This window comes from Ictalurus furcatus, chromosome 4, assembly GCF_023375685.1.
Source record: "Ictalurus furcatus strain D&B chromosome 4, Billie_1.0, whole genome shotgun sequence".
NCBI lineage: Eukaryota > Metazoa > Chordata > Actinopteri > Siluriformes > Ictaluridae > Ictalurus > Ictalurus furcatus.
In genome coordinates this window covers 7,181,062-7,203,346 of record NC_071258.1, presented here as the reverse complement: position 1 = coordinate 7,203,346, position 22,285 = coordinate 7,181,062, and the positions used below count along the sequence as shown (strand labels likewise).

Here is a 22,285-nt window from a genome sequence, read left to right as displayed (position 1 = left end):
CATTTCATTTAGAGATTCAGAAGTACTGAGTTTCCATATGAGAGGATATTTGACCAATATTGTTGGTTTATCTGATGTAAGAGTCGGGTAAATGTCTTGCAACAGTTCTGGTTTATTGTTAATATGACAAGCTGTGTTTTTTTTTTTTGTCTTATTAACTTCAATAGAGAGAAAAAGAGACATACTGGTGAAGGAAAACGACTGTTTATAGCTGCTATAACATAAATAATAACAGGAACTAACTTGTTTCATGGATGATGTATTAAATGTAACTATAAATGGATAAAAAGTAAAAAAAGAAATGATGTGGATAAAGAGAAAATAATTGCTGCCAATTAATGTTGTGGAAGAGGAACACAACAATTTGGGATGTGTATTTCTGTTAAAGGAAAATAATCACATCATTCTGACAATGATTGTATTCCTATAACAGCATCTTATTGTGTTTTAATCCTTACACATTTCATTATATATTTAACACCAGCACATGCTAAGTGATCTGGTAGGATAGTCAGAAAGATTGTGAACTCAAATACTCTTTAATATTGAATCATATTAAATATCATTCAGTGTTCCATTCTGGTTTTACATGGAAAATATTTTCCCAAAGCACGAGCGATTATAAAATATTGTCGTTGCCATGTTGGCAGTACCACATTCTTTCTCTCTCTCTCTCTCTCTCTCTCTCTCTCTCTTTCTCTCTCACATGCACGCACGCATACACACACACACACGCACACACATGCACACACACGCACACACACGCACACACACACACACGCCATGAGGCATCATTACTCTTATTACCAGAAATGTAAGAAACTGGAGAGATCCAAAACAACCATAACACACACACACACACACACACACACACACACACACACACACACACACATGCAGATGAAGTGCAGACAGCCTGAGGTTCAGAGGGGAATATTCATCACCATTTTGATTCTAATAAAAGCTACATAAACAAGATCTGGCTTTTCATCAGCAGTGTAATGCATCACCAGCACAAAGGCTCATCTGGATTGCCGGCCCATTAAGCAGCCGAATCTGAACTGCACCTTATGCTAATGACTTTAATGAATTTAGCACTTATTTTCAGATTAACAGTAGAACACTAAAGGAGCGCTTGGTCTCTTTCCCTTCCTCAAAAGACGAGGCAGGCTCTCTTCCCATCACTCAGGCATAACAATCCTCATTTATCCACTTTCCAAACAATTATGCCGCTGACAACTTATTTATTTCTGCATTGATTGTTTGTTTGTTTGATGGAGCTCAACTTTTCTCTCCTGACTGCCTCCATTAATACCGAGCTTCCAATGGGATGGAATTCCCTTTAGAGCACTGCTATGTTTCACTTTTTCCAGTGAAAACGATGCCGTTTTCATCTGCATTTCAACTAGAGACACTGGGCTAATGTGCACCAGTTCTTTTCACTAAACCACTGGGTAACATTTAGTGCTTTTATAATACGTTCATAAGCATTGCATGAATATTTTATAAAACAAAATTTGGAGAATATATGAAAGACTTATATCAGAACACATACAATGATATTGGAGGTTTTATGCAACTTTGTCTAGTATTCAAATGTTCATGTAGTCTTCATTCTGTACACACTGTGATCAGATCTTATGTCTCCCATTCAGCATGCAAACTGCTGAAAAGCATGCAGGATTAGTCTGATCCTGCTCTTAGATACCAGACTGATTCAAAAAATGCTGTAAAGACTGTGTTTTGACTTGCCTGTGATCTGATGCGGTCAAACCTGGTTTCAACACATTATGTGTGTATTTACATCATTTTTTTAATTAACCTGCAAATGCAAGTCAATGAAAAATGTAAATCGAGTCAGAGAGACAGAGAGAAAGAGAGAGTTAATAAGCATTAATTATTTAAATGCTCTGTACTGTGATACTCTGTGTCTGGACCATTGATTGGTTGATTAAGTTGTTTCTTCAGCTCAACTCAGTCTGCAGGTTGTACATGCTGACCTCTGGATTGTATTTGAAAACTTTTTATATTTATTTAAAAAAAAAACTAAAACAAACAAATAAAGACATAAAATGTAATAAACTGTAACAAATAAATAAAATAAAATAAAATAAAATAAAATAAATAGTCTGCACTCTCAGGTCGGCTGCCCTCACGCTTTCTATTAAAGATCCTGTTTAAACACCATAACATCTCAAGCAGCACGTGACAGAACCCAAATACAGTAGATTACTCATTGACATTGAACTGTACCACTTACAGCTGTGCTTAGAAGTTTAGAATTGTCTTTAATATTTGCATAAATATGACCTAAAACATCATCGGATTTTAACACAAGACTTAAAAGTAGACAAGGAGAACCCAATTAAACAAATAAGACAAAAATATTATACTTGGTTTTGTAACCTTTTCCAGCCTCATGAGCATCAAGAACTCTTTTTCTGAGGTCCTCAGAAATCTCCTTTGTTCATGCCATGATACACTTCCATAAACACGTGTTCAGACTTTGATAGAGCCCTATTCTTTAGATAAAACACGGTGCTCACTCATATCCCATTGATTGGAAACACCCGACTCTAATTTCACCTTGAAATGAACTGCGAATCCTGGAGGTTCACAAGCTTTTGCCACTCACAGATGTGTCATCTTGGATCATTTTCCTCAATAAATAAACAACCAAGTATAATATTTCTGTCGCATTTGTTTAATTGGGTTGTCTTTGTCTACTTTTAAGACTTGCGTGAAAATAAGAATTTTAGAAAATTCTAAAGGGTTCACAAACTTTCAAGCAACACTGTAGACAACTAATTTTCTTTTCTTTTCTTTTCTTTTAATTCCCGTTTCAAGTTTTGGCACATATTGTAAAGCACACTCAGTTGTATTTTAAAGGCAAGCACACAAGGTGCTATATAAATAAAATCAGTCTAATTACTCGCTCACCTTAAAACACCCAACGCCCACACACAGAGAAAAAGAGGTTTTGAGGCGGCTATTCATGACTGCTTTCATTCTAATCCACTGCTTTTCATCAACAGATGCATCATTAGCCCATTAACATTCAAACAGCACCTTAATAAATTTTGTACTGGTTCTGTTACAACTACTACTACTACTACTACAACTACTACTAATAATAATAATAAAAAAAAGACTCACTCTCCAGGTTGCCCGCCAGCAGGTAAAGCCACGTGAGCAGGATAATGAAGCTCAGAGACGCCAGCAGCAGCTTTACCCTCCCTCGGCACGGGCAGTGCATCATGGGATGGCAGCAGGTGGAGGAACAGGAGGAGGATGGGCTTCAGGTGGGACTCGGCCTCACGCTGCTTCCCTGCAGCATCCTCTCATCTGGAGACGGGAGAGACACACAGCTTACTGTAAAACCGTTGAGTACTTAAATGACTCAAAGATGATATAATGGAAGGAAAATTCCGGTCAGAGGGTCCAAAAGCCTGAGTCCGTAACCGGGAAATGTTATTTCATAGTTCATCAGTTACTAATAATAAATTATATTTCAAATTATATTTCTGAAACAAGATTATAACATTTACTAATAAGTCAACATCAGTATAATAACAAATCCAGGACCATATTGTATATGGTGGGAGTCGTTAAGAGACCACAAAAATTAACACTGTTATATTAGAATTCAAATAAAATATAGTCAGTTCCATTTAACATAATAAATGTAGATTTAAATCATTTTAATAGTGTCAAGATGGATGATGAAAAAATACTCCACTTTTGGACGCTTGTGCTTTTGGAGCTTTTAATTTTATTTTTGATTTTCTTAGCATACTTTAAGATTTTTTTTTTTTTTTTAACTAAAATAAAAAGTGCCTTGATTTTAATTGGGGGTTTTTTTTTCTTCTTGTTTTGTTACACAAAGTCTAGTATGGAATTAAATTTGTGCCAAAAGAATTGAACATAACTTTTCAAGAAACAAACAAAAATATACAATGAGAAAAGAAGAAAAACACTCTGAAAACAGTGAACTCAGTGGCAAAAATTGAACATGGTCTTCAAATAAATAGCGTTCTTTGTTCACAGTCTTCTAAGCTTCCTTTTCACTAATAATGGTTTATGAATGCGCTGCCACGTTCGCCATTCTGGCCCAAACCTCGCATGTGGCCAGGGCTTAACAATGATTTACTCTCATTGGCTAGTGAGATTTGGATCGACGTTTGCCATAAATTTAATTCCATAGTCTAGATATAAAATAATAATGAATCCATATATGAAAATATATGTACATTCAGCACAAACAAGGCCAACCTGGAAGTATAAGTCAGATACTCTGGAAACATATTCTGGTTTTGTTAGATATGATAAAAATGGGATGAAAATATGCAGATATAAATTTGGAGTGATTAAAATATTGTTTTTTATCCCCAAAATGAATCCGAAATGATGCAAAACTCTCTATAATATACTGCTATACTTATATGTTCTGGTGAAAAAAAACAAAAACAAACATTACCCATTTCATTTTTTTATGTGCAGTTCTAATAAACTGATTTTTCCAATATGAAACTTTATTTCTCTTTTTTTCCCCACCCTAACACTCCACATTACCCTGGCAGATGTTCACAAGTACCAGCTTTGTGCCTCTTTTCAGCCAACTCTTGTCAGCCTGCTGTCTCTTCTGTGTGTCCTAACGACTAATTGGCCAGGGCTTCATCGTTACACTCTTCTGTCTCCTAACAATGTGGACATCATTACAGGCAGGAGAGTACTAACAACAATACAAATTAAAAGTTTGCTTTTCTCATGCATTTGACCTTATTTTAATTTAGCTTAATGAAGTGAGAATTTAAAGTGAGCACAACCGTAAAGCATGTTTTCACTATCAAATCCTTATGCTGAATTAGTGTGCACAGACTGGCCAATGTTCTCACTGCACACTGGGTTTGAGTCATTGTTTTTAGACTTTAAAATCTAAGTTAGTGTTGAGTATATGACATATGCTGCTGCTTTAATCAGAAAGAATGTCTTCTGCTCATCCCAGTACTCCTATTCACAATTTGCTCATAATGAACATCCTTTGAACTAGGGGTGCTTTAATACTATTTTATTTTCAGACCATATATGAGTATGAGTACGTGCTTTCTGGTACATGCCGATACCAATACCAGAGAGATTAATTAGTTCAAGTAATAAAAATCTGTCAAATATTTTGAAATTTAAAAAAATGTTATGGAGGGCAGTTGATAGATTGTTGCCATATGGCAACAATGTGCAATGGTGGAAAGTCTGAAATTCAGGATTTTCCGCTCATTTTTAATCAGATCTGAAGTAACTAGTCACTTGCTACTTGAGTAGCTTTCTCATTGTATACTTTATTACTCTTACTCACGTAATTATTAACATTATTACTTTTACTGTTACTTCAGTAATTATTTTTAGAAGTAGTTTTACTTGTACTTTTTAGTACATTTTTTGGCTACTCTACCCACCTCTGCGTATAGTTGTGTATTCGTATCATTTTATGCAGGTGCAGGTTGTAATATTGTGTTTATGTTGTGTAAGAATCTGATTAATCTCTTATAGGATGTGTTTGGGTGAGTGAATTAATCCACTACTGAAGTGCTTTAGTTTAGTGGTTTTCATTCACTCAGCTCAAGCAGGTCATTCCTGCTGATATCTACATTACTACTTTCCACCCCCACGTCTTTATCCACACTGAACAGTTGCTCTTCGAGGGTTCTGCTCTACCTGACCAGCTGACTTACATGTTCAAGGTGTGAAAAGGAAGGTGTGAAAGCATCTTGGCCAAAATAATAGCAGGAATTTTCCACACCCAACCCCAAGCACAGGTCCAAATGACCCATACATAACCTTAGGCCTACAGAACCACAAAGTATGGAGGCCATTCCACTGAACTACCCAAAAGATATTTCAAATGAAACTGCACAGAAAGTTTCCCCAAAACAAGAGACTGTCAGAAAATCCTGAGACCCTATTTGCAGACCTCCATAAGGACGGCAACACCAACAACTTGATTTTTTTTAAACGAACAAACCCTATGAATGGCACAGGGCCATAATTTCACATTTCTTTCTGCTGAAAGAAAAGGCATCTGTGGAGGTTTCCAGCTAAAAAATAAAAAACGAGGAAGACCCAAGAACTATCAGCAGCAACATATACAAAACAACAGGGATAGTTGTAGTAAAAAGCATCCATAGGCTCTTTGAACAAAACTTCCGCAAGATCAAGGAACGCGCACAGCAGGAGCCCATTACCAATGACCACCTCTTCACCCCAGAGGAGTCAGACATCCCCATCTCCTGTAAACTTTAATCATTTATCAACTCACTACCCTGTGTCAATCAGAAGATCATGGGCTCCCTTTGAGTCTGGTTCTTCTCAAGGATTCCTCCTCATATTGTCTCAGGGAGCTATCACCTCCAGCTTGCTCATTAGGGAGGTACAGTGACTCTATATCCAGATTTCTATAAAGCTGCTTTCTGACAATATTGTTAAAAGCATTATACAAATAAAATCAAATTGAACAGACGAGCTTTTTTGCATCATAAAATATAAGAGCCAATCAGCTGCTAGTTTGCAAACGCTGGTCGAAAACGTGTGGTGGGTTTGTGCTGTTTGGGAGTATTTCTTATTTGCAAATAACATCTGTATTTTTTGATGATGGTAAAAGTTTTGGCACATACTTTTTTATTTCAACATGAAACTTAGGTTGGCCTGGATCAGTGAAACAGAACACTGTTAATAGTGAACAAAGCAGCAGGGTAAAGTTCAATTAAAGATGTAGATACATCATGCCACGTGGCTCCATGAACACCGGTCCTGTCTACATCTCTCTTAATTAAAGAGATCGAAGTGGGAGACTCTCGATCACTTCAGCACAGACAGATTAACAAAGAAGGGACAGGGAGATGGAGCAATGGAGCAGCAGATGCATCCCCTGATTTTATCACCTTAATTAATCATGCTTCACTTTAATTAGACACTCGCCTGCAGGCAATAATATTGGATGCTGCCAATAACAGAAAACAACAAGTTTATTAAAAGCAGGACACTGCTCGGAGAGGACAGAGAGATACAGCAGACCGAAGATTATTAGGTTTTTAGTCCATGGGGATCTGATGGACACTGTTTCAGGTGCTGACTGAGCAGCAGGTTTTATGTTTGTTAATACACGCTTGAGAAAACAGTCCTGCACTTGTGACCCGAACGAGTTCAAATCCCAAGACTGTCACTGCTCAACTCTTGAGTCAGACGCTTACCCCTTAAATCCTCCGTTCCATGCTTGGGTTGCTTTAATAATAATAAAAAAAAAGCTAAGTGAGTAAGCATAATGCTCCCAGAACATCCTTATATAACCGCAGTGTTGTTCGGTGAGCTTTAGTATTTTTGCTCTTCTATAGATTACATTACAAACCTCCAAATTCTGTTGAGACATTTTTCCCCCTCTGATGTTTTTATACAATGTTGTCCCATTGTACAACTTCTGTTTAGACCTAGACTGGTACAAAAAGACTTACAACTAATACACTTTTAGAGAAAAAAGTAGGATTTCCCTAAAAAGTACATTTTCTTGTGTAGTTTTGTTTTAGGATCATTTCATGCTTCTGTTTGTTATGCCATGTATTTTTGTTTCTGCTGTAGTCCTGTCTCTGTCATTGATGTGTTATGTGACTGTGTCCATGTGTTTGATTTGTTTGTCTATTTATGCCTCATTATATCTGTCCCTCGCTACAATGTCTTCTTTTTTGTTGATCATGGATTATCCGTTTTTTCTCAATTTTATTTTCAGTGATTACAATTTTTTTTTTATTAACAACACATCTCCTATCATAAATGTTAAACAAATATCTCCTTACAGAAAGTTTTCATCTGTTATTGTTAGGCTTTAATTGTCCAAGCATCCAGTGGGGCACGGTGGCTTAGTGGCTAACACGCTTACATCACACTTCTGGGGTTGGGAGTACAATTCCCGCCTCTGCCCTGTGCGTGTGTGTGTGTGTGTATGAAGAGTTTGCATTTTCTCCCTGTGCTTCAGGGGTTTCCTCCGGGTACTCTTGCTTCCTCCCCCATTCCAAAGACATGCATTGTAAGCTGACTGCCATCTCTAAATTATCCATAGTGTTTGAATAGTTGTGTGAGTGTGTGTACCAATGTGCCCTGCGCTGGGATGGCACGCCATGAAACCCTGGGATAGGCTCCAGACTTCCCGTGACCCTGTGTAGGATAAGCGGTACAAAAAATGGATGGATGGATGGATTCATTATGCATATAAATCCTGTGACTTGGAAATAGCTATCACTATAGAAATCTATAATGTATGTAAACATAAACTCAGAATAATTCATTCAGCAGCACTGTGGTAATGTTAATTAAGAGAACCTTAATATAAAGCATTGCCCTCTCGAGATATGGCCATGGCTCTGCATTTGTTTATGCATCTCCCACTCATTAACAAACTTTTTCCAAAGTGATTTCAGCTGGTGAAAATGCACTGGAATGCTGAGGAATATACAATATGCAAAATAAAGAAAGAGCATTCAGATCAGAAAAGGTTTACATATGCACTACATGGCATGTTATTAGGGATTGAAGTGAAGTATGAGAAATTGAAGCAGGATGAAAATGAACTTTGAATTCCATTTGATTTTTGAAGCCTTAAAGTATGAATTAGCACTGTGTTGTGTTTTATTAGTGTTGTGTATTCCTGTGTCACACCACCTTCTTTCTGTACTACAATATGGGGGTTACAGAGGTAGTGCTGTCTTCTTCCTGTCTTCTTCCTCCCACCATCCAGTGCTATTCCTGCCTTATATATATATATTTGCCTTGAGAAGGCAAAACAGTGAGAATAAGCACTTAGCTATATATATATAGCTAACTGGAGAGAGGCCTTGAGAAGGCAAAACAGTGAGAATACGCATATATATATATATATATATATATATATATATATATATATATATATATATATATATATATATATAAGTGCGTATTCTCACTGTTTTGCCTTCTCAAGGCCTCTCTCCAGTCACATGTCCGTCCACACACAAACATTCCCACAAAGCGTTAGTGACGTGCTAACATTCTCAGACTTCAGGGCCAGGCACAAGAAGAGAGTAAAAGCAAAGTAAATAAGGAATTTGCACTTACATTACTTTGGTGACCTTGAAAGGCAACAACATGAAAAAAATCTACCAGCACAACCCAGTAGAACCTCATCTCTATGAAGCACACCTTCAAGGACAAATATTCAGTAATGAATTATAATCCTAAGCAATTAAGCGTGACCAGAGTGAGGCACACAGTCTTAAAAACAAGAAGGAATAAAACAAATTGCAGGTAATCACACAGTAAAAATGAATCATTGCACTGAAAGAAGAGTACGAAAATAAGGTTAATGGGAGGATGATTGGGAGCACACAGATGCTCACACATCACTGATCCGCTAAATCATCTCTGATAAAGCACATCCACATAAGCTGAGTGAGGTCCAGGAACAAACACATACCATCGAATACATCTTGTAATGTTTTCTTTTCTCTTCTCTTCTAGAATAGCGATACATCTACTTAAACCGGTACTTCGCGTGCTCATTTAGCCATATTCGTATTCCAATACCAGCATCTAACACCAATTGTTAAGTGATGAATAGGCGACACAAAATGACAGCTATCTGGATGTATTTCATGATTAATGATCGCGTTCGAGTCAAAGCAGACTGCAAACTATTTTTATTTCATAAAAATATGAAGAAGAGGAACTTCCCCATCTTCCTATAATTACATGCAACCTGATAAAACATCTTATGGAGTTTAACAGGTGCTGTGAAAGGGTTTTGCAAGTGTACAGCTGTGAAGTGAGCACTTCAGTTCTGTGAGCACTGAGAAGTGGGCGCTTCCTATCCACTTGCCAGGGTCTACACTGCTGACTGAATGCGATTCATGGCATCTTGAGCTCATTTTTAATGACCACGGTCTCTGATATTGCTCTATGAGCTCAGGTCAGTCAAGGAGTTCATTGTTAGCAGCATATGGCAGAAACCAATAAATACAATGGTCCATGACACCCCTGATTGCTTAATACTAAGTAGGCTACTCATTTAGCTTTCAGGAGTGAAAAAAAAAATGCATTTGTACTCTGGAAAAATACTATTGATCCATCCCTATTCCAGACACTCCAACTCCATCTTTCTCGTACCTGCCTTAGAGTAGAAAAAGTTCAAAGGTCATGATGCCAAATGGGAAATCTACTTAAGTCTATGAACACACACTGCAAAATTACACCCCATTACAGACATGGTACCAGGAACCATCTGCTCTGATGATTCATTACTCAAAGATGGTAATACGATTCATTTTTTTCACGCTATGATCATGTTTCAACCTGCAAGCCCATCTCTTCCCCTCAAGCACTCCATCTCGCCATTCGCAGCAGCAGATCACTATTAAAGGTCAGAGGTTGTGATAGCAAATGGGTACAGCAGGTCCACAGTATGCAGCCAGAGGGTGTCTATTCACCGACAGCCAACAGCCACATCAATTTCGTCATATGACACCAAGCTGTGCTCGTTAAACCTCTAGACATGGACATGACCAGGAAAAACACATTTCAGGCTGATTATAGCTGAAACATGCACTTTATTTGTTTAATCTTTCAATCCGCTGAGTTAAATGCTCTCTCTCGGTCCCTTCTAGAAATCCCCGCTGTAAAATGCAGATGTTATTATGCTTTAAAACTGTTCCTCGATACCCCTTTGCCTGAAGCAGTTAATCTCAATACACTTCTAAATAGCATTTGACTTTTCAACTTGCCATTTAATTCAAAGTACTTCTTCTGTGTATTTCTACATATATTTCCTTTCAATGTATTTGTGTACTTTTTTAATCTCCTTATGATTGTTTTGTCCTTCAATTTTCACTTCATTTTTTATTTTATCTTTGTGCGCATTATATAATAAAACTGAATTTTTAACACTTGATTGTACAGCACTTTGAGCTACCACATGTATGAAAAGTGCTCTAAAATTATTATTAGAGGTGGGCAGAGGTGGTTTAGGTGCCAAGCTGCCACTGTTGGGCCCTTGGGCGAGACCCTTAACCCTCTCTGCTCCAGGGGCACCGTATCATGGCTGACCCTGCGCTCTAACCTCAACCTCCTAACATGCTGTGATATGCGAAGAAAAATGAATTTCACTGTGCATATGTATATGTGACCAATAAAGACTCATTATTATTATTATAAGGCACCCTATTGTTACTCTACCTAATTCTTCTTATTATTATTGTTATATTTCTTCTTCTTCTGGCAAGATTGTCTATAGCAGCCCACAGAACCGTCTGGTGAAAAATTGTGAAATTTGGCGCAATGATTGGGGAGGGTCTAAGGAGCATTCTGACCAAATTTGGACCAAGTGCTGCTAATGCTCAGGCGTCACCATTGGGTCAAATTTGGGCCTAATTTGAAGTATTTTTATAGTCATTACTCGTGAACCGTGTGTCCAAAATTTAAAAGCCTGGCATCCCTGGATTGATACGAGTTCAACGAACCCTATGATTAATTCACTAACTGACTAATTGACTAATTAATTGTTAATTTCACTATGAACATTATCTGCTTAATTAGATTTTCCGCCATATTGGATTTTGTCAAAAAAAGAATACTCCAAATGGTTTCAATCTGATTGCTTAGGCAACAATTTTAGTGTGTCTATGAATGTGTGGCTCACCGAGTCTGGGTGCTTGGCCCCCAAAAATGCTGCTTGTAGCTTTAATTATTATTATTAGTAGTATTAGTATTAGTATTATTATAAAATGTTAGTGAAGATTATAATATAATGATTAAACTGCTGAAACCTGCTGAAAATCACTAATCTGTAAAACGAGGATTATAGTATTATCACAGTAGGCTACACTTGCTAGGTTACTTTTCTCTTGCTAGGTTGCTCAGGCTTGAAAAGACTCATAGGGTGAATGTGAATGTTATGCACTGTATCACACCCACACCTAAGAAATACCCCACCAGGACACCACTGACTGAACACACACACACACACACACACACACACACACACACACAATCTTTACTCCTGACTAGCTGTTTTTATTAAAACTGCTATCTCACACTTGGCCATTTTGAAGTATACCATCTCTACCAGATGGCTGCATCTCTCTGCATGCTGGATTTGACCTGTGCTCTCGTTTTGTGGACTCTGAAGCTGTTGATCTCTTTGGATTTGGCTTTGCACTTGGATCCAAATCTCTAGTCCTTTGCTGGTGGGAAAATTAACATCAGCCTTATGACTGGAGATGGTGAAATACAAGACTGACACAAGCTTAACCCAAGATGAGGACCACCAACATTTCATTGACTGGGTAGGAAATCTCATAAAGTACATGTAGACATTATAAAAAGGCAATTAGGCATACTTGCTATTGTACTTCCTATTGTGTGACCACAAGACTAACATTAAACTAATTAGAAAGTAATCACATATTTGGGTTCCTAGAGGCTTTAATGCATTTCAACTGACAAACAATAAAACAAACCATTTTTGTTTGTTTTTTTGCTGGTTGTATTCACAGTTTAGCCTTATGAGTCATGAAAAGTTTTCAAACAGAACTGAATATTTCAGTGTAACCTTAGCTTAAATATGGTCACAAAGATCTATTGTTTACTTCCTGTTTCCCTAGTTTACCTTGCTCATGCTCCACTCTGACCACACCCCTAAATCATTGTTATCATCTGTTTATTGTTATTATAGTCTCACTTTGTCTTGCATTAAGAGGCTATACAACTTTGCATGTATTGTTGCTTTGAATGCATTTTATATTGTGTGATTCTATGTAGGTGCCTTGACTCCTTATATTTGACTCTTAGTTTGTGTTCTCGATGATGATTTTCTGAAACTGTCTATCTAATTGACCTTTATGCGATATGGATTGTGGATTTTGACCTGGATTTCCTGAATAATACCTGAATAAGCAGCTTCTGATTACAGCCTCTGGCTTTTGTTTAATAAACAGATTAAAAATGTGTGTAATTGTTGAAACGATGAGGTTTTCTGTGAGGAGACATTTATTTATCATTTTTTGAGGGAGTCTCCGGTGTCAGTGATTTGTAATAGTAAGAAGTAAAGCTGTCACTTTGAGTTTTGCTTTTTTTTTTAAACTCTAGGAAAGTCTTCAGGCGGAGGGCTTTGTGCTTTGCGGTTTCTCTGTAACATGACAAGCTGAAATTAACTTTACAAGAGAGGAAAAATGAGAGGCTAGTGAGAGAATGATTGTTTATAGCTGCTATAACATGGAATATTATATAATATAACAGGAATAAACTTGTTTCATTGCTGTTCAGCAACATGAACTGTACTAATAAATGGATTTTTAAAAAAAAGTTCGCCATTCTTTAATCAAGAAATAATGGTATAAGGATAGAAGGAATTAAGGAAAACACTAAAAGATGTGCTTTTATAGCAATTTTATGATTATTTTCCTATAACAGCATACAATGTTGTGTTTTATTCCTTATCTTATAGCTAGGCCGTTCTAATGTACTAGTAGTAGTATTTTACTTCCTTTCTGTTATTTTACAGTTACTGCCTTATATTTGTGTTAGCAATATTGTTTAATAAAAGTGGCCAGGCTGACAGAGAAAGATAGAAAACAAAAGCTGTGCAAGTTCTCAGGGCCTCAGTTTGTTCTGTTTATGCTGGAGCAGGTAACTCTTTCTTATATCCCCATGGCACATAAACCTCACCTGCCTGCCGTCTCTCATCTGCTCTTTATCAAAATTCTCTCCGACGAGGTCACACGGCGCCTGGATCATGCTTACACTTGCAGTCTGACCACATGCCGCCTCTTTATGTTTCCACATGCATCCACATTAATTACTGCTTTAAGTAGCTTGATATATCAACAGACATACACACTGACTCAGCTCTGAACCAAAGTACAGTCTGCTTTCTTGCTCACTTTGAGATTTCTGAACATCTCAAAAGGTGCAGGTTTTGGGAGGTGACCATTTATCCTTGCCCCAAGCACACATAAAGCGAGAGAAAGAGAGAGAGATGGACAAAGGGAGAGACAGAGAGAGACAGAAAGGCAGAGGGAGGATACAAGGCGAGCTGGGTAGCTTTAATGAGGATCTTTTGTCGAACCAGCAACAAAACAAAACGCTTATAGTCCGCTGGGATAAAAGCTCTAGTAAAGCAGAACCAACAGAGAGAGAGAGAGAGACAGAGAGAGAGAAAGAGAGAGAGAGAGAGAGAGAGAGAGAGAGAGAGAGAGAGAGAGAGAGAGAGAAAGGGGAAAAAGGGCTGTGGATGTGAAATATGGACGCACAGAGACCTCAACGACGTTTACAGCCAACACTCATCTTATCTGCTATGGGAGATAAATAAAACTACTAAGCCCTGAACATGCAGCCTTTTGTTCCACCGGTCCCATCTCCCTCCTGTTCAGGTCAAAATGATACGTTGTAATTTGTGCTGAATATAGAAAAGATACTATGGCTGAAAAATTATTCGAAACATGGAACATTATGTGTTCGACCCAAATTCTCTAATGTACACAAACAATTCGTTTTTTTTAATGATAGAATAGAGAAAATGTTCAGGACATTTGGACCTCAGAGTCACAATAAAACATACACACACCTCAACAAACACAGGAAGAATATTCATGTGTGTATTTCCATAAATTGGGTCTGCAATGAATATTTGATCAATTTTATCATTTAAAAAATTGAATAATTCAAATTATCAACACTTATTATTAAATCTCCAACTTCCATCTGGGGTATTCATGTTAACATTTTCATTCTTTAACAATTTAGAGTGATTTTGTTTGTTTTTAATTATGTTCGTTCCCTGTAACATTTCTAATACCGGGTTAGAACTTTCACAAAATTCAGATCTTAACTGATCCACAAACCTTTTGGGACAATGTTCTGTGGATTAATGAGTCGAAAGTGGAACTGTTTGGAAGGCAGGGTTCCCGATACATCTGACGTAAACCAAACACCGAATTCCACAAAAAGAACATCATACCTACAGTCAAGCATGGTGGTGGGAGTGTGATGGTGTGGGGATGCTTTGCTGCTTCAGAGCCTGGGCAACTTGTAATAATTGAGGGAGACATGAATTCTCTCTACCAGAAAATCCTAAAGGAGAATGTCTGGTCTATAGTCCCTAAGTTGAAACTCAAGAGCAAATGGATTCTGCAGCAAGACAATCATCCAAAGCATAAGAGTAAGTCCTAGTCCTAGAAGTAAGTGAAAGACTGATCTCCAGTTATCGGAAGTGTTTGGTTGCAGTTATTGGTGCTAAAGGTGGCACAAACAGATTTTAAGTTTAAGGGGGCAATTAGTTTTTCACACGGGTGATAGGTGTTGGGTAACGCTTTTGCTTCAATAAAAAACAAATAAATAAGAATGATGTGCTGGACTAGAAAGTGAAATTAAATGTCAAAGAATGAGCTATTTCTATGTGATTTGGTTATGGGTATACAACTTTACAGTTTTTATGAGAATGAGAGTGTCTCGATAACAGAATGCACTGAACATTATGGAGGAAATAAAGTTTTTGTCTTTACCTTGACTACTTTTTCTGATACCAGGACAATTTCTTAGGAGCTACCTCCTATATAACATGTATACCCTGATACTATAATGGTGATCAGATTTAAAAGCGCCCCAATCATCTTTCTCCCTCAGAATTAGCTGTGATGAAGGAATGATTAAAAAAAAAACCATCACTGTATTGTTTGAAGGAATAATACAAAACACCGATGTGTAAGTCTATTCAAGTCTAAAGTCAGCCATTTTGAAGTCCCAGATGACTGGCGAGTGTGTACGATATTGCCAAGAAAGTACTTTGCACGTGACTTTGTATGGTATGTTCCAGAAGTCGATCCCATAGGCTAGTGTTGGAGACCAAGATAACAAACACACAAATCTCCCTTTCTCAAGAGCGACCAAACCTGTGAAAGCATGACATAATCCTGCCCCAGCTGTCAATCAAACCATACTGGAAAGCATGTTAATGTGATTAAAGTGGGACTGCATAATCGCCACACACTGGAGAAGTGTTAGTGCAGCCATGCCCTTTTAAACGAGGGGCTTTTCAGCTGTGCATATAATCAGAGACGGGATCTCTCTGATTAAGATATAATCACCTTTGCTGACCCAGCAACACACACACAAACACACACACACACACACACACACACACACACACACACACACACATGCAGAAAATGTAGTGCATATCGTATAGTGCTTTACTGGTTAGTTTTTGAAGCTGACTAGGCTTTAGGGGAAAATAAATCAGATTTACTTCCTGCTAGTCATGCATCAGTAATCAATAATACAGTATCTCGCTATATTTAACATAGTATTATGATCGTAAGCATATTATAATAATACCTTTGTGTTCCATTTGGGAGGAGTCTTCCAAAGTAGCTCTTCTGTCCTCAAAAGTCACTTTGTTTGGCCAAATAAAAAACGTATACACCATGCACACACAACTAGTGAACACAAGATGGGAGTTTGGTTTAATGGTCTAGTTTTTAGACATTTTAAAATAAAAAGTAGTTTTGGAAGAAACTGCTGTAGAAAAGCAACTCCACAAAGAGATTAATCAGGATGACCAATCAATGGTCTCAACTATTTCTAGCTCCACCCACATATCCCCATTTGATACAATTGGTGTCAGGAAGGGTAACCAAATTCAGCACAGGAACTCGGGGGACAGGTCACCTAGCACTGGAAACAACAACAATGCTCCATGATCTGGGTTCATGGTTAATTCACTGAGCCATGCTACAAAGTCTGTTTATAAAAGTGCTGTAAGAATGCCTTTTTCATCTTTAAGCCAACAGAGGAAAAACTGACAGCCAATAAGAGTAGCTCTTCAGAGACTTTACCCCATGGGATTTTGGAATTTCAGTCACCCGGAGTCAGCGAGTCTGCCTACGAGTATGATAGACTGTGCATTAGGAGGCTAATCTTCAAAACCACTCTGTATCTCTCTATATACATCTCTTCCTTTCTCTACACTTCCTTACTTCCCATGCGCTCGAGACATCCCTTTGAGGCCTTAAAGCAAGCTAATCTTCTTCTCTGCTTTCTTGACAAACCACACAAAGTGGTTTCTTTCGTTCCTTAGAGTCTCAGACATCATAAAGCACCACCGTGGCTTGGAGATAAAGGCTGATAAACAGAAAGAAGCCAGAGAGTGAGAAAATCGAGAAAAGATTTAACGCAGTGCCTTAAAACAATTGGCACTTTGAAAGTGCTGTGAGCATCAGGCTCCTACAGAATTAAGCACTTGCTTCAGTCACAACCATTAGATGCAACTTTCTCCTTAAATAGCAGACAGGAGCATCAATCTGTACTGCCCATAACTCTCAGGAAAGTCTACAGTTCAACCAGAACGAGTCATAATGGCGCCAGAGTTTCGCAACTAAACCACACCATTTTTCAGTGCCTTGAGCAAAGCTGATTGCCTGCCAGCTCTAAGTTGCAAGGACTGCCTTTTTTATCTACTAACCATAATAAATGGCTAATTGGCTAATCGCCAACTATGAAGCAAGGTGCATATTATGCTAAATAAACGACACACTTTGTCAAAAGCTGCTAGGAACTTGCTTTATCTTCGTTAATCACCACAGTAGAGGAACTGACTGCAGGCATACATTCCATCATTATAGTCATACACAGAGGAATTAATTACAGAAGTTATCTATAGTTCTAATTACCTTTAAAGTATCCTGACTAAACATTTGATTTTTAGATAAGTGGCTGAGCAAGAAATTACACAATATTTCCCTCACACTAAATGTAGTTGATCAGTGGTGTCTGGCATTTGCTTCTTTAGTTTTCCAGTTGTTCAATAACGAACTACAGAGAGTGATGCACCTTCTGCCTTATTTTAATACTCAAATATCCATAAGAATTAATGAAAGGATGTTCGTTTAACCGCTCGAATAGGGAAAAGAGCGTCTTTAATGTCATCAAGTATCATTGCTCCATTACAGTTGAACGTTCCTCCTGTTGGTGGCGCATGTGCTTGTTTTGATAGAGAAATTATAGACAGAAATAATATCAAACGCACAGCAAAGTTTTCCTAAATATGAGCTCAATATTTCAGCCTTTTAGCCTTACTGTAGCAGACGACACTGGCTTGAAATTGAAAAATTCAAATAGGATTAAAAACGCAAAAGTTTAAACGCTACTCAAATTCGAAGAATTACAACGGTCACAAAATTTTGTGGTAAAAATCTTTATATGTTCACAGTGGTAATGTGCATTATTTACAATAATCTGATGGTCAATACAGGTATTTGTAACCCTAACCCTAATCCTATGCCTGGTATAATGCTGCATTCAACTAAAGGTTGTAACTTGTATCGTAAATCTATCAAACTGATTAAACAGTTTGCTGTATTGCGAAAGTAAATATACATCACTCAGCACAGTTACCCGGCTAGCTTGTTGCAAACTAAAAGCTAGCTTCTTGCTAGAAAAGGTGAACAGCCATGATTTCCCCCCACTTTGTAGTTCAAATGCACAGAGATAGAAAATGGCGTAATTCCGAGGTCTGACTTCCCACTTTCGAGGTAAGTCGAGTGCTTTTAATGGAGTTGTACTGACCATTATTGGAAATGTATCTCTCATTTGTCACACAAGCTTCATATCTGATCACATGCTCCCACCCAACAACTGCCCACTCCCAAGATGCCAATGCTACTCTCTGCAGCAAAATATTTCCATACAGGCCGATTTTCTCAAGGACTTCATGTGGGCGTAGTGCATAATGAAGACCTGACAGTATTCAAATATTAATGCCTCAAACAGTTAACCTGTTACAAACTTACTAGAACACTGTGAGTGAGTCGATTGTGTGGATGATAATATAGCTCAACTCCGAACTGCTATTTTACATCATTCGAAGTAAGTCTTTAAAATATCATCTATTAATGGAAACTATTTTGGGTGAGGCTCAGATACTCAGCCCACAGAATGTCTAATATCTTTTGTACACTTAGCTGGCCACTAACTCCAGAATCGTGAAGTTTGCAGTATGGTTTGCTCCATGCAATTCTGTGCATGTACACTTCTGTACACTAGGCTCCATTTATCAAGCTGGATACAAGCAAATTGTTTGCAGGAGCATTTACACAAGAAACTTGTTATTCATGACAATCCAGTTAGTTTTGAAAAATGTTCATTTCCTATAAGAGCTCCTGAGATTGTGTACATCTACGTATTATGTGTTACTGAAAGTTTATATATGGATTACATTGTCGGGCTTAATTTCATTTAATATGAATCTAATGAAACCTTCAGGAAATCATTCTGTATGAAGAATTTGAAAGACAGCAATCCAAAACAATGCAATACATGAAGACAAGTAAGACTGGCTATTCAATGAGGACAGAAGAAATACCACAGTACAAAAGGAGAAAGTGTTAATGTGTGCCTGTGGTAGCTAAAGAGCTGCAATGGCTGAGCTGCACTACTAGATTTAGTGTTGTTTAGTCATCATTTTGACACTTTCACGTCACTGTAAGTTTTACCTTTTATGGAGTTTTGTTATTGTCACTAAATATAAATCAGCCGTGCCATGAACATGCTTGGTAGTTTACTGGTGGACAGGATTGATCAACATAGGCACGAGTAAGAAGAAAATCAGATTTTTTTGCTACCAAAACTAACTTTGTCAGGAATTTTTAGCTCATTTTGGCCTACAAAAACATTTACACACAACTTTAATACAGATTGATAAACAAGGAAGCTGCTGAAGAAAAACTAGTTCAGAAATTTGACCTTGCTGTGACCTTGAGCCAGTTTGAAACTGTTTCAAAAGCATTTCAACTGCTGGTTACAATAATTAATCGTGCAATCATTCAGACACACTTGATTTTGTGATATCATGCTAACGGGAAACGTGGGTGGCCTGTCTGCACTGCCAGTCAAATGACTTAGTGTAGGCGGTAGGCGGTGCTTGGCCATGTTTGGTGACGAAACGTACCAGACCCTACAAGAGATCATCTAAAAGAGACTAGAGTAAGTCAAACTTCTTGTCAAAAGACTGACTACATACACTCGTTGTCCACTTTATTAGAAACACCTGTACACCTGCACATTCATGCAGTTATCTAATCAGCCAATCAGGTGGCAGCAGCGCAATGCATACAAGCATGCAGATACAGGTCAAGTGCTTCAGGTAAGGTTCACATCAAACATCAGAATGAAGAAAAGATGTGATCGTGGCATGGCTGTTGGTACCAGGTGGACTGGTTTGAGAATTTCAGAAACTGCCGAACTCCTTGGAATTGTACACATAACAGTCTCTAGAGTTTACACAGAATGGTGCGAAAAACAGTGAAAAAATGAGCTGACAGGAAGTCTATAGTAACTCAAATAAGAACTCTTTACAACTGTGGTGAGCAGAAATGTATCTCAGCATGCATAAAACTTTGAGGTGGATAGACTACATCAGCAGAAAAATGAGTGCAAAGTACTGTGAATTGCACCTTGACTACACTAGGGTTGTCACGGTACCAAAATTTCAGTAGTCGGTACCAATACCAATAAAATTCCACAGTACTCTGTACCAATTTCGGAACCAAAGCAAAACATGCTAATTGAACAACACACTATTTTATTAATAAAGTTAAATATCAATATAAAACGTATTTTTTTAAATGCCATTCTGTATACTTCAAGTATTTCATTATTAAAGCTAATAGAGTTATCCAGACAAGACTAGAAAGTTTTTTCTGACTGACTGATATTAAAGACATAAACAGTGTTAGCCACACATTATTTTCTAACATATAAAGTTCAGATATATTGGTCATCAAAAAGCCTCTGGTGTGTAAAATTTGTAAACCTCATCATGTCCTCCCATTTATTTTACCCCAATAAAAGTTAAAGCATTAAATGGTTAATAAGGACTTCTGACCGTATTAGCATTAAACGTGCGTATGCTAACCATTAAGTAAGCAAAAACGAGGATGTTTTCTTGCAATATTGCACTCCAATTAAACTATGCTACAACATTCATAATGCAAATGCTACCATCATTTTAAACTCACCTGCTTGATCTGCTTGAATAAATGCTGCGGGTAAGCAGCCGCTCTTCCTGAAAGCACGGTTACTCTATCTGCACAAAATATTTAGGGGTGCGGCTTTTACACACTTAGCGGTAATAGCACCGAAAGCAGAAAACGAACGTCCGAGAGAAATACATGCATTTCACCTACTATATAGTAGTTAAACCAGCAGAGCTGCTGCTGCTTTGGCTCCAATGTCTCCTTGTTGCACGGTGCACCCGTGAGAAGTTCCCGACTGACCACCTGTCAGGCAGTGTGTCAGTAACGGGTTGACCCGGTACTACCGGTACTTATGAACATCTGGTACCATCAACTATTTCTCTTTTTAGTACCGACTTGGTACCGAAGTACCGGTACTTTTGACAACCCTAGACTACACAAGTAAAGTGTAGACCCTGGAGAAAAGAAGCATACATGTCTCAGTGCTCAGTGCTCGCATAAGTGAATTGCTCTCACACCCAACCAGTATCTGTACTGATGCATCCCTAGTACATATAACAGTACTACAATACTACCCTTATATATAATACCCTTATAACAGTACTACAATAATACCCTTACATATAATACCCTTATAACAGTACTACAATACTACCCTTATATATAATACCCTTATAACAGTACTACAATAGTACCCTTACATATAATACCCTTATAACAGTACTACAATACTACCCTTATATATAATACCCTTATAACAGTACTACAATAATACCCTTACATATAATACCCTTATAACAGTACAACAATACTACCCTTATATATAATACCCTTATAACAGTACTACAATAATACCATTACATATAATACCCTTATAACAGTACAACAATACTACCCTTATATATAATACCCTTATAACAGTACTACAATAATACCCTTACATATAATACCCTTATAGCAGTACTACAATAATACCCTTACATATAATACCCTTATAGCAGTACTACAATACTATTCTGCAAATGTTCATAGCTGAGAAATATATAAAGACTGTTCATTTACCTGTATTTCTTTGGCAGATGTTTTATAACTTACTTTCATGTGAAGCAGAATCCAATGCAAGCATCTAGCAGTCACTGGGATTTGAAACAAGAACCCTCTGGAACCTTTAATAACCCTATTGCTGTTTTTCACCTGTTAGGATCCGATTGAGGCATTTTTATATATATATATAAAATATATAT

The 22,285-nt window shown here is 37.6% G+C and overlaps 1 protein-coding gene across 4 annotated transcripts in view; it reads right to left on the bottom strand.

The window, feature by feature from the left end:
* large2 (LARGE xylosyl- and glucuronyltransferase 2) overlaps nt 1-22,285 on the bottom strand; it is a 76,080-nt gene that overhangs the window by 14,738 nt on the left and 39,057 nt on the right. For 2 of the 4 annotated variants that reach the window (XM_053622707.1, XM_053622705.1), the window contains one exon: nt 3,157-3,345. In XM_053622707.1, the coding sequence (XP_053478682.1) occupies nt 3,157-3,259 (103 nt within the window). In that variant the 5' untranslated portion in view covers nt 3,260-3,345. Of the gene's footprint in view, nt 1-3,156; nt 3,346-9,135; nt 9,865-22,136; nt 22,187-22,285 lie in introns of those variants that run through there. The other 2 variants (XM_053622709.1, XM_053622708.1) reach the window with 2 other exon arrangements.